Genomic DNA, 12,707 nt, shown 5'->3' on the forward strand with positions numbered 1-12,707 from the left:
GACCCATCAAAGCCCATACATGAAGGCACGTGGGCCGTCACGAACTCTTGAGGGGGAGACCGAGAGATGGGCAGGGGTCAATTCTCGGGACATTTGATGTTAAATCCATCTTAACTCCCTCAACTATTGGCTAAGGCCCCGTCTAAAAAAACTATTGGCTAAGGCTCCCATAGTTTGGCTTTTAAGAAGCAAAAGCTGTGCGGCTTATTAACAACTAAAGACTTATTTTATACATAAAACTTTTATATATCTCTTCATAGCGATTAAAAAACAGAGGCTGCAAAATAAACTATGATGAAAAAAAATATCACAAAATCAACTACAAAATTAAGTTTTGGCTTATAAGCGGCAGATAGAAGCGAAATGTTGGAAGCGTAAATCTGGTTCATACCTTTTTAAGGCCCTTTTTTTCTATTAAGATTTTACATCAGTTTTCGTTAACATGCTTTTCAAATTGTTAAAATATTTTGTGCGAAAACTTTCTATATAGAAGTTGCTTAAAAATATCAGATAAATCTATTTTTTAGTTTGAAATAATTAAAACTTAATTAATCATACACTAATAGCTTTCTCGTTTTGTGTGCATATAATTAATCTTCATCTTCAATGAACTCGAATAGGGCCTAGCTACAAAATCAAGTATATCATCTTCATGAAATATTAAAGCCATTGACAACATGTCAATGTCCCCCCCCCCCCCTCTCTCATCCTTCGTTCGTCTATCTCTCCTTTTTCCCTCTTTCTCCCCCACACCCTCTCACCATCGATTGAGGAGGTGAGCGCTCACCGTCGACATCCTCTCCAACCAACGAGCTCTGCGTGTGCCGAACTACGAGGCACTGCCGCTTGGGAGGCCCCATCCTCGTCATCGCTCCCCGATCTGCCTTAGTTGCACCCGGATCTGCATCGTCGCCGTCCTGGGCTACCTTCACGGCAACATGCCCACTTTCCTAGGCCTCTACTTTCTCATGGCCACTCGAGCAATAGCCCTAACACCCTCACCTCTTCCTCTAATATATAAGGTAGGCGCAGCCTTGGACTCTGCCTTCGACTTAAGCACCCTGCCTCCGACCCTCCCGACGTTGTTGTGCCTAGTGCTAGCGATTGTGGAACCTTTCCTAAGCTCTCTACACTCTATTGGTTGTGCCCGGACTTCCTTGTCTTGATAGTTGCCCAATGCCCTTTCCCCAAAACGTTGCTGTCACAATGTTTGCCTTTGGCTTGTGCTTTCACCGCTTCTTCCTCAACTTCCGCACTCAACTACCAACCACCACACGTATGGTATTGCCTAGCTGACCACTGGCTACGTCGGCTTCCTTGGTCGAGTGGACAAACCGCAATTCAACACATAGAGACAAGTGAAGAGAAGAGGGGGAGGGAGAAAATAAGAGGGTATAGAGAGAGGATGACATGTGGGTTACACTGTTTTTCTTTTCTTTTTCTGAGAGACTTACATGTTGTTTTATCTTTTTTTTTCTGACCATGATGCCGCATGAACACCACAAAGGAGCTACGTCGGATGAGGATTGGATAAGAGTGCCATTTCAGGTGAGACCGCTTTGCAAAAATACCAAGGAAGTCAATCTGCACTGGTTTTGAGAATTAGGGGTCCCTATATCTCTTTTTAGGTTGATGAATGGTCATTTTCTGCTATAAATTACTTCACCTTGTGTTATGGTATCTTAACTCTATATTCTGTTTGGTGAATATTGCCTTAATTTGCTTTCACTTCCATCCTCACTAGAGAATTTGTTGCCATTTACTCTTTTAAAAAGAAAGAATTTGTGTGACATTTCTGTATATAACCTCATGGAACATTTAAATGTGTTATTTTAGAGAATTCAAACTATCCATACGCGAGATTCAGCTAGAATAGCCCAGTAATTTCGTGGACGCTAGTGCGCTACTAGTACAGTACTAAGGGCATCCACAATGGTTATCTATATGCTCTCTACAAGAGATTCATGTCAGCATATTTTCCTATATGGAAGATATTAAATGGAGAGAGAGAGCAAAACTATCTATTAACTTAGAGATAGTCTATAGAGAAAAACGAGGCAATGCATAAGAGAGCTATAGATACCCATGTAGACATACTATTGAGGTGGTTTACTATTAATCTAGTATATTGCTGAGATGTACATGTTTTATAGAGAGCACCTTACTTTACCATTGCGGGTGCTCTAATCAAAACAAAAAGTAAACTCCACGGGTTTACTTTGCATTTCAACGGTACGGTTCGGGATCTTCCCCGTTGAAATCACCGAGAGCTCACACCTCCGTTCCGTTGTCCCTGAAAGACCGGGCTGTATCATTGACGAGCTTGCAAAACGAGGTTCTCTCTTCTCCGTCTCTGTAGCAACTATAGAGCGAGTTGTTGTCCTTGTCCGTCAAGAGGGACCCTCCCTCTATGGTGCACTGTGCCTTGTGGGCCCCATATAACACATTTCAGGGTGGATAAAAGTGTACTGTAAAAATTTTACTCCACCTTGGTTCAGTCATCAGTACATTACCGATTCTTTTATACTTATTAGATAAAATTTAAATTTTCAACTTTAAATTTAAAGTTAATTTTGGAGTTTAATTATCGTTGTTTACTTTTCAGCGTTTGTTTTTAGATCGTTAAAAACACATATATATATAAAAGTTTTATTTACAAATTATTTTTTATTTGCAAATATGTCGTTTTGCTTTTTCCTCCCAACAGCCAAATGATGGGGCTGTACATACCCCCATCATTCAAAGATTCAAAAGAAGTTTCTGGATATTAGTATATTACTACTGCCCTAATGTTTCAACAAATGACCAAAGTTGGAAGTTTGGATTAAAATTGATACGATATGACAGAAAAGTTTGTGTGTGTATAACGTGTTAATGTGATGAAAAAAACTGAAAATTTGATCTAAACACAGCCAAAACAAATCAAAAACTGGTGTGGGAGGGAGGAGAGGAGACAAAAGGCCCGGCCTCCGTCTTGTGAGGCGAGCCACCCCCGGTGGTGCGCTGCCCCACCCTTCTCTTCTGGCCGCTACCGCTCCGCTGTCGCGTTACCACGCCGCGCTTCCCGATGCACGCCCACCAAACCGTGCAACGCAAACGCATCAGCACAAAACACACGCACACCACTGTCAGCGACCCGGGTTTCGCAACAGCAGCAGCTTCCAAACCTAATTTTAATACACTCCCTAATCCTCGTGGCGTGTCAAAATGCTACTTCCATTATAATATGTTTTTTATTTTAATCAAAATTAAATTGCTTCAAATTTAACTAAGAGCAAGTTTAATAGTGTAGCCAACTATCAGCTCCAATTCATCTATAACCAATCTAATAGCTCATTCATACAGTAGTTACATACTACACTATTAATTCATCCCACTTGTCATACACACACTGTGTTTTAGAGTTCGTGCTACAGCTGACTACAAATCTATAGCCCGCTACCCTTCTCTCTCCTTATTTATCTCTTTAAAATATATTTACAGCTGGCTTATAGCCTACTATTGTACATGCTCTAAATTTATAGATAAATATAACACTACTAGCAATACAGATCTGAAGCGCTCTCTCTCCCCCTTCCTTCCAGGTGCAAATTTCAAAATTTGCAGAAAAGATTACTGTAGTGCTAGTAGTATACGGTGGTGTTTGGATCAGGACTTAACTTTAGTTCATGTATTTAGACACTAATTTAGAGTATTAAATATATACTACTTATAAAACTAATTACATAAATAAAAACTAATTCGCGAGACAATTTTTTTAAACCTAATTAATCCATAATTAGAGAATGTTTACTGTAGCATCACATAAGCTAATTATGGATTAATTAGGCTCAAAATATTCATCTCGTGAATTAGTCCAAGATTATGGATGGGTTTTATTAATAGTCTACGTTTAATATTTATAATTAGTGTCCAAACATCCGATGTGATAGGGACTTTAAGTCCGTCTATACAGGGCCGGCATGTGCGTTTCTGCATTTGAACCGGGGGAGTGCTGGCTGACACGATGGGCCCACCGCACAGTGTCTGACTCACTCGCGGCAGCTAATCGGTTGATTAATCATGGGGATCAACTATTAACCCTTGAGATTTCCCACATGCAAACACGCTTAATTACTTTAGCAAAAGTCGCACCCCCCCCTCTTCGAATCCACCAGTCCACCTCATCTCCAGCGCTATTCCTCGTGCGCCACAGCATTCAAATCCCCATACCCAAAATACCCCTCACAGCTCCCAGGAATCACCACGGAGTCCACATGTGCCAACTACCCCTCCGTGGGTATTTCCGTCATTTCGCGCCTAAATCTCACTCCCCTAAACCCAGCTCACTCCCTACTCTGCCTCTCGTTGTTGTCTTCTTCTTCTTGCCTTCTCCGCAGCCATGGCAGTGGCAGGGTTGTAAATTGGTAGCTTCGGAAGCGAGCGGCCACTTCCGTCGCAATGGCGGCAGCTGCGCGGGCGGCGGCGGTGGCGGTGGTGGTGGTGGTGGTGGTGCTCGGCGTGGAGGTGGCGGCTGCGCTGAACACGGACGGGCTGGCGCTTCTTGCGCTCAAGTTCGCGGTGTCGGAGGATCCCAATGGCGCGCTCTCGACGTGGAGGGACGCCGACAACGACCCCTGCGGCTGGTCGGGCGTCACCTGCGTCGACGGCGGTGGCGGCAGGGTCGCCGGCGTGGAGCTCGCCAACTTCTCGCTCGCGGGCTACCTCCCATCCGAGCTGTCGCTGCTGTCCGAGCTGGTGACGCTGTCCCTGCCCTACAACCAGCTCGCCGGCCAGATCCCGGTCGCCATCACGGCGCTGCAGAAGCTCGCGGCGCTCGACCTCGCCCACAACCTCCTCTCTGGCCAGGTTCCGGCGGGGATTGGGCGGCTCGTGTCGCTGTCCCGCCTCGATTTGTCCTCCAACCAGCTCAACGGCTCGCTGCCGCCGGCGATCGCCGGGCTTCCTCGTCTCTCTGGGGTTCTCAACCTGAGCTACAACCATTTCACCGGCGGGATCCCGCCGGAGTTCGGCGGCATTCCGGTGGCGGTGAGCCTTGACCTCCGCGGGAACGACCTCGCCGGCGAGATCCCGCAGGTGGGGTCCCTCGTCAACCAGGGCCCGACCGCCTTCGACGACAACCCGAGGCTCTGCGGGTTTCCGCTCAAGGTGGAGTGCGCCGGTGAGAAGGAAGATCCAAGAATCCCCGAGGCGAATGGTGGCATGAACCCCGGCGCGGCGGCGGCGGTCGGGAGGCCACCGAGGCGCCGGTCGTCGCCGACGGTGCCCGTTCTTGCTGCCATTGTGGTGGTTGCCATCGTCGCCGGGGTGATCCTGCAGTGGCAGTGCCGGCGGCGGTGCGCGGCGGCGACGGCGAGGGACGAGGAGAAGGAGTCGGCGAAGGATAAGAGCGGGGCGGTGACGCTGGCCGGCAGCGAGGAGCGGCGCAGCGGCGGGGAGGAAGGGGAGGTGTTCGTGGCGGTGGACGACGGGTTCGGGATGGAGCTGGAGGAGCTGCTCCGCGCGTCCGCGTTCGTCGTCGGGAAGAGCCGCGGCGGCATCGTGTACCGCGTCGTCCCGGGCCACGGCCCCGCCGTCGCCGTCCGCCGCCTCAGCGAGCCCGACGACGGCGACGGCGGCTCCGACTCCGGGTGGCGCCGGCGCCGCGCGTTCGAGACCGAGGCCGCCGCCATCGGCCGCGCGCGCCACCCCAACGTCGCGCGCCTCCGCGCCTACTACTACGCGCCCGACGAGAAGCTTCTCATCTACGACTACCTCTCCAATGGCTCCCTCCACTCCGCTCTCCACGGTGACGCCACGAATCTGTTCTTGCCGATTCCTTCTTCTACTCCACTTGATCCGCAGCTAACGCGGTGTTTGTTTGTGTTTCAGGTGGCCCGACGGCGTCGCCGACGCCATTGCCGTGGTCGATGAGGCTGTCCATCGTGCAGGGCGCGGCGAGGGGGCTGGCATACCTGCACGAGTGCAGCCCACGCCGGTACGTGCACGGGTGCATCAAGTCATCCAAGATCCTGCTCGACGACGAGCTCCGCGCCCACGTCTCCGGCTTCGGCCTCGCCCGCCTCGTCGCCGGCGGCGCGCACAAGGCGGCGGCGGCGCAGTCGAAGAAGCTGGGCGGCGCGGCGTGCGCGCTGCGCGGCGGGGGCGGGGCGCTGGCGTACGTCGCGCCGGAGCTCCGCACGCCCGGCGGCGCGGCCGCCGCGGCGACGCAGAAGGGCGACGTGTTCGCGCTCGGCGTCGTGCTGCTGGAGGCGGTGACCGGGCGCGAGCCGACGGAGGGCGAGGGCGGGCTGGAGCTGGAGGCGTGGGTGCGCCGCGCCTTCAAGGAGGAGCGGCCGCTGTCGGAGGTGGTCGACCCGACGCTGCTCGGCGAGGTGCACGCCAAGAAGCAGGTGCTCGCCGTCTTCCATGTCGCCCTCGGCTGCACCGAGCCCGACGCCGAGCTGCGCCCCCGCATGCGCGCCGTCGCCGAGAGCCTCGACCGGATCAACGCCTAATCCGGCCATCTCTCCACCATCCTAATCGAGCTCAAAACACTACTCCTACAAGCTAAAGCCTGTGTCACTTGCAGTAACCACCATTAGCTTACAAGAACTTCAAATTCTGTAGATTATTACTGTTAATCGCCGCCAATGCGAGGTTTGAGATGGCAAAACGAAGCAAGAATCATCAGGATCATTCGCTGATCTGCTCCAGTAGGCAGTAGTAGTGGACACTCTTCTTTAGCTGCATCATCGGCTGCAAGTCTGCAACCTCTGCAGAAGTGTAATCGATTGATCCCTTCCAAACAATTGTATCTGCCGTTTTCTTTTTCTCCTCTTGTGTTTTTGGCATCATGGCATGTCCTGTTTATGCTTTTGTGGCTGAAAAAAAAATTCTCCGCTTTCTTGGGGTCACAAGCTTGGATTGGAGAACGGCGAGCACAATGTTGTCATCTTCAGCTTTGGCACAGTTGACCCTGAAAAGATGCGACAATGACACTGACGAGAGCGTTGCATCCATTTAGCCAGGTTGTTGTGTCTTTTCGCCTGTGCATCTGTGCATGCATAACAGGCAGCAGCACGCAAGGGCTAGGGATAGATTGACAGCAGTTTAGTCCCAAATCCGGCTAGTACAGTCTTAATTTCCATGTTGATATGATGGCAGAAGCATACTGGAGTATACTACTAGTAGTACTACTTTTGTTAACAATGACAAGCTTAGGAGCCTTGTTGAAGAACAACCATTGGACTGCATCAGGTTGGATTTTTCTATCATTGGAGCCATCATATGCATACATCAGGAGGATCCAATGTTGAGCCCAATAATTGGAGACTTGGGGCAAATCAAGTTTTTAGCTTAGATCTTCACACTGTAATCATCTCAAAATTTTCAGGTACAGGTGACTACTAACAGAAACTTTCGTTCAAAAAAAAAACTAACAGAAATTTCCAACTTAATAATTCCAGATTCCAGAAACTGAAATGCCCATTTCTGGTCCATTTGCCAATTAAGCAGCCACGCATAGAGAAACAAGAGAGTTCGTTACCCCCGCAAAAAAAAAAAAAAGGAGAGTTCGTTACTATTGCACAGCAGGAAGATGGAAACAATATTGTACAAATACAACGCTACGCCGTTCTTTTAAGTTAAGACCAACAACAACCATAACATTTCCAGATAAGAGTGACAAATTGCTGATGAACAAGGCATTTATAGTCCTCGAGAGTCCAGGCCAAGCAGACACCCCAACAAAACAATTCACAGTTGAGATGGGGTCTATTTCAGTTGGCTCGTGAGCACTGAGCAGACAGAAGTTTTAAATAGCAGTGAAGTTCTTCACCAACCCTCGTCACCAGATTTAACAGAAATGAAACAACTATGCATATGCATGCAAATGGACAAACTAATTGTTTCAGTACAAGTGCACAGCTCAGTGTGGGACAAGTCAGAAGAGGCTCCATCTTACTATCATACTCCTAGATAATTACCTTCTGACTGCAACCAGTATATATGAAACTAATGAAAATGATTCTTTGACCACAACATCAGGGATTCAGGGGTCCAGTTCACATTTTGAAATACAACATGTAAATAATACCTCGACAATGAACAGGTTGAATTTGCAAGGGAATCCCATGATATCGTCCTGCTCCAAATGAAATGTTCGCAAGTAAAAATCACATGGTAGGATCTGAGGCATTCAATTCAGAAGCAACAGTGTGTCAACTCTTACGAGTGTACCATGAAAAATTCAAGTAGGTGTTCTCATGCATAAATGTCCTCGGCAGGGAATAGTCCTTGCGCTTCTTCCGGGAGCTCCGGCTGATAATGGAGCTGTTCATAGTTGAGTTGTCTAGCTGCCTCGTACAGTGCTACTCCGACGCTAACAGAAAGATTTAGGCACCGGACATAGGTTTCCACCATTGGAATTCGTATAGTTCCACCACCTAGGCCTTCTCTAGAGCAGTCCTCAAGGGCAGATTGTGGTAAACCTTTCGTCTCAGAGCCAAATACTAACCAATCCCCAGGCTTATATGAGAAATCCTAAACCAATATGTGAACAACAGTCAAACAATCGTCATAATTAATTGAAGAATCTGCCTCACATATCAGTATATCATTTTGAATTGTACATGTCTGTGGCAGCTAGATATTCAAGTCAATTTGTCTGTATAGAAATGTCCATTTGTGCGATCGATCATTAAAGAAAACCAAAGCAAATATAACAGACTAACAGTTGATGATGTATCCATTAGCTACAATTCATTACTAAAAAAAGACAATGGTTATTTAACTTATTTAAGTGTTTAGATAAGATTTGATAAAATGCATATAAATTCCTGACGATTCACAGAGAGATAAAAGATCAATGTAATTTACTCACTGAATGAATGCTCGTGCCTCTTTTGGTAAATGCCAGTAACCGTTTTTCTCCATCCTGATGTAGAGAAAAACACAGGTTCAAAATTCATACATATTCGATAACTACATTGATGCAACCTTAGAAGAGAACATCTGATCTAACATACCTGCTTCATGAAATAATCTCGGAACTCGTTCCAGGAGTCATGAATCTTGACAACAACATATCTTAATAGGTACAGTCAAGGTTGAGATTTGCTAATTGCTATCACTCAAACTAAAAGGTCAAAATAGATACATGAAAATATCATTAGGATCTGGATTTCCAGCATGAGTGCTTTAGAAAGCATATAAAGTATCATTATTTAAGTGGAACGTATAAAACGGTAGGATACGGCCAGTAATCCAATCCAGCACGCTTCAGCTTCGTGTCATCTACCTTAAAACCTAATGGCTGGAAACGTTGCAGCAAACAAAATTTTCAGATCACACATAGTACCCGATGAATAACAGAACAAGTAAAAGGAAGAGAAACCATTCAATGTTCTATCAATAAGCACTAACCTTACCCCGACAAGATGCAGCCCAACTGCTGACGCAGCACATGTCCTCGCAATCGATCCAGTGTTTCCCGGGATCTATTGAAGTACAGTTATAATTCAGTGACAACCAGCGACTCCTTTTAAGTCTCCTATCTATTCTCCACATGCAGAACAGAAAATTCAGGTAGGATGCTTTAAACACACTCGTCCAAATCACTTTCACAGAGCCATACTACATCAGTAAGGTGGTGTTTGGATCCAGGGACTTAACTTTAGTCCCTATATTTAGACACTAATTTAGAGTATTAAATATAGACTACTTACAAAACTAATTCCATAAATGAAAGCTAATTTGCGAGATAATTTTTTAAGCCTAATTAATCCATAATTAGAGAATGTTTACTGTAGCATCGCATAGGCTAATCATGGATTAATTAGGCTCAATAGATTCGTCTCGTGAATTAGTCCAAGATTATGAATGGGTTTTATTAATAGTCTACGTTTAATATTTATAATTTGTGTCCAAACATTCGATGTGATAGTGACTTAAAAGTTTTAGTCCCATCTAAACAGGGTCTAAATCACCAGACCAAACCGCACACTGACACAACAGTGATAGTCCTAACTCCTAAACCAAATCTTCTCCCTCCGTTTGAACAAAGTAATGATGATTAATGACAATAGTACAGGCAACAGCTGCATTTCATCGAACACTGAGTATACAAGGAGTTGCAAACCGAGCGGTAAAACTTACCAGAGGGGAGACCAGCACCACGTGAAGCATCCTCTTGGCGCGCGCGACCTCGGCGCCGCTCCCGACGGGTCCAACGGCGGCGGCGGCTCCGTTGCCGGTCGTAGCAACTGCAAACACAAACACGAGAGGAGGAAACGTGAGACGGGAGGAACGGCGGGGGCGTACGGGTCGGTTCAGCCACGCACGGGAGCAGAAGGCGCCCGCGAGGCGCGGGCGGCGGGGGTGGAGCCGGCCGCCGCCGCCGCCATGCGCGGCGGGGAACGCTCCCCGGTTGCCGCGGCACAGGCCGAGGGCGCGCAGCCGTAAGCCGGCGGCCTCCATTCTCGCCCGCTGCGACGGCGGCGGCTGCGGTCTCCTCCGGGATAAGGTCCAACTGTCCAATGTCCAAAGGCTCCAAGAGGAGGGCTGCGGATGTTATAGTGGGCCAAATGGTTCGAAGTTTTCGTGGGCTTGTTGAAAATCTTTTGGGCCTATATTTTCGGATGGTTTATGGGCCTTAGTTTCCTTTTATTCTTGTTTATTGGAAAAGGTATACTTTGACTCCCTCAACTATCGTCTGAGTATGATCCATATCCTCCAACCACAAAACCTATATCGACTCCTCCAACTATCAAAACCGGTGCAAACAATATCCCTAGGTGGTTTTGGAGGCTGTTTTGGCTAATGTGACGCCTACGTAGCGGTTTTGACCGAGTCTTTGTCCTACGTGACGTTTACGTGGCATTAGAATAAAAATAAATTTAAAAAATACGTGGGACCATATGTCATTTGCACACAAAAATGGTATTGTGGAACCCACATGTCATCCTCCCTCTCCTTCCCTTCTTCCTCCCCTCTCTCTCCCTTACCTCTCTCTTTCCCCCCGACCTCTCTCTTCACCAGAGCGGCGGCGGCGGTCGGGAGCGGCGGCAGTGGCGATGGGGAGGTTGGGTTCTTGATTGGTGTCAGATTCTTGGTTGGTTGATGGGGTTTGTGAGGTGTGGCGCTGAGTTGGAAAGATCCGATATATACACCGGCGCGAACGGGTCGGGTCTCGCCGCCGCCGCCGCGAGGGGGGAGATGGATCGGGACGACGAGTGGCTGCGCCGCGCGCTGGCGGCATTTGGAGGAGGAGGCGGCGGCGTGTGGGAGCTCGTGGATGCCGCGCTGGCCTGTGCTGTGCACGACCGCCCCGACGAGCTTATACGACGGTATCGTGGAGCGGCTCTACGCCGCCGCTGGCGGCGGCTGCAGCAACTGAGGTTTTTTTTTAATTTTCTTTCACCACCTCACCGACGAATTCGCTCAAAGAAACGACAGAAATTTGACACGAGCTGCACGTTTTTTCGTTTGTTTCCTCACAGTCGGAGGACGAGCTGCTGAGCTTGCTCTGCTGTTCTGTTCCCCTTGCAACAAAAGGGGAGGAGATGAAGTTGAAGTTCCTGCTTTGTGCTTTTCCAGGAGACGGACATCGGACGGCATGTGAACGGCCTGCGCAAACATCCCTCCGGTGAAGTCCAGCTACTCGCCATCTCATCCTCGTCTTCCTCCTCGGCCTCGCCATGGACCGGCTCCTCGGCGGCTGCGACGGCGGCATCGTGGCGCGAGTTCGGATCTGGCTCCGCGACGGGGAGCACCACGGTGGTCACCGTTGCCGGCTCGACGGGCATCTCGGCCACCGGCTGCTTCTCGTTGCCATGGAATCCCTCCCCACGGAGGTAGATGCCGCCGAACCTGTACGCGTCCCGCCGGTGGAGGCCGCCGCCGGGGCGCCGCGCCAAACCGCCACCGCCGCTCCTCCGGTGAAGAGAAAAGCCGAGGGGAGAGAGAGAGATAAGGGAGACTGTGAGAGAGGGGGAGGAAGAAGGGAAGCAGAGGGAGGATGGCACGTGGGTCCTACAATTTATATTTTTTTTAATGATATACGGGTCCTATGTATTTTTTTTAAATTTGTTTTTATTCTAATACCACGTAAGCGCCACGTAGTACAAAGACTCGATCAAGACTGCCACGTAGGCGCCACGTCAGCCAAAACCACCTCCAAAATCACCTAGGGACATTGTTTTACACCGGTTTTAATAGTTGGAGGAGTCGATATATCCGGTTTTGTGGTTGGAGGATATGAATCATACTCGGGCGATAGTTGAGGGAGTCAAAGTATACTTTTTCCTTGTTTATTTGACTCGTTTTGGACTGGACCGGAATGCACCTTTTGTGGTCTGGCTTCTAGTCCAGTTTGTGCTAGTCTCTGTTTTATTTTTAACAGGGAAAGAGAGCTTTATTGAGTAGGTAACAATATTACAATCTTTTGTTGCACAATCTGCTGAACATAAGACAGAGCTTGATCACGCCAAACAGCGTAATGAGCCACCTGTTTCACAAATTAAGCAAGCTCATGAGCAGCCCTATAACACTATCTTATAGTATGGTGCACTGGCACCTTCCGAAGACAACCCATTGCAATTTGCAACCTTGATATCTCGAAGAAAGGAAGGACTACCGAGATCTTTCTTTTTTTGTGCATGCGATTCTTGCGACTGTCTTCGCACAATCAGTTTCCAGCTCCGTTGGCATTCTAATCCATTCTACTA

General features: G+C 48.4%; 2 protein-coding genes and 1 long non-coding RNA gene across 8 annotated transcripts; 2 read left to right on the top strand and 1 right to left on the bottom strand.

The window, feature by feature from the left end:
- The first annotated feature begins 4,346 nt into the window (after nucleotides 1-4,346).
- LOC4345982 (receptor protein kinase-like protein ZAR1) lies at nucleotides 4,347-6,896 on the top strand. The gene is made up of 2 exons (XM_015793277.2): nucleotides 4,347-5,788; nucleotides 5,872-6,896. The coding sequence occupies exons 1-2, from the start codon at nucleotides 4,441-4,443 to the stop codon at nucleotides 6,495-6,497; spliced, it is 1,974 nt and encodes a 657-aa protein (XP_015648763.1). The 5' UTR covers nucleotides 4,347-4,440; the 3' UTR covers nucleotides 6,498-6,896.
- A 940-nt stretch (nucleotides 6,897-7,836) lies between these two features.
- LOC4345983 (uncharacterized) lies at nucleotides 7,837-10,523 on the bottom strand. 6 transcript variants are annotated; one of them, XR_001548001.3, is made up of 9 exons: nucleotides 10,323-10,523; nucleotides 10,138-10,244; nucleotides 9,411-9,479; nucleotides 9,237-9,295; nucleotides 9,009-9,069; nucleotides 8,864-8,917; nucleotides 8,221-8,523; nucleotides 8,078-8,125; nucleotides 7,837-7,974 (listed from the first exon to the last, which is right to left on the bottom strand). XR_001548001.3 is itself a non-coding variant. In XM_015793100.3 (8 exons), the coding sequence occupies exons 1-7, from the start codon at nucleotides 10,456-10,458 to the stop codon at nucleotides 8,245-8,247; spliced, it is 765 nt and encodes a 254-aa protein (XP_015648586.1). In that variant the 5' UTR covers nucleotides 10,459-10,523; the 3' UTR covers nucleotides 7,837-8,125; nucleotides 8,221-8,244. The 6 variants fall into 6 exon arrangements, 3 of the variants coding, with proteins under 3 accessions (XP_015648586.1, XP_015648587.1, XP_025875642.1); XR_001548002.3 differs by having other exon boundaries at nucleotides 8,213-8,523; XR_003238258.2 differs by having other exon boundaries at nucleotides 8,078-8,523.
- Nucleotides 10,524-10,941: 418 nt separating this feature from the next.
- LOC107281836 (uncharacterized) lies at nucleotides 10,942-12,247 on the top strand. Its single transcript, XR_001548003.3, has 2 exons — nucleotides 10,942-11,378; nucleotides 11,481-12,247. It is a non-coding gene; the product is annotated as an uncharacterized lncRNA (long non-coding RNA).
- The last annotated feature ends 460 nt before the right edge of the window (nucleotides 12,248-12,707 follow it).

This window comes from Oryza sativa, chromosome 8 (genome assembly GCF_034140825.1).
Source record: "Oryza sativa Japonica Group chromosome 8, ASM3414082v1".
Taxonomy (NCBI): Eukaryota; Viridiplantae; Streptophyta; class Magnoliopsida; order Poales; family Poaceae; genus Oryza; species Oryza sativa.

What these genes read in the sequence shown, in the direction of transcription:
- LOC4345983 (XM_015793100.3), bottom strand. Translation starts at nt 10,458, where the DNA reads ATGGAGGCCGCCGGCTTACGGCTGCGCGCCCTCGGCCTGTGCCGCGGC. An exon ending in CGCGGGCGCCTTCTGCTCCC is followed by an intron (nt 10,245 to 10,322) that starts GTGCGTGGCTGA and finishes TTGTGTTTGCAG; the next exon opens with TTGCTACGACCGGCAACGGA. An exon ending in GAGATTATTTCATGAAGCAG is followed by an intron (nt 8,918 to 9,008) that starts GTATGTTAGATC and finishes TCTCTACATCAG; the next exon opens with GATGGAGAAAAACGGTTACT.
- LOC4345982 (XM_015793277.2), top strand. Translation starts at nt 4,441, where the DNA reads ATGGCGGCAGCTGCGCGGGCGGCGGCGGTGGCGGTGGTGGTGGTGGTG. An exon ending in CCTCCACTCCGCTCTCCACG is followed by an intron (nt 5,789 to 5,871) that starts GTGACGCCACGA and finishes TTTGTGTTTCAG; the next exon opens with GTGGCCCGACGGCGTCGCCG.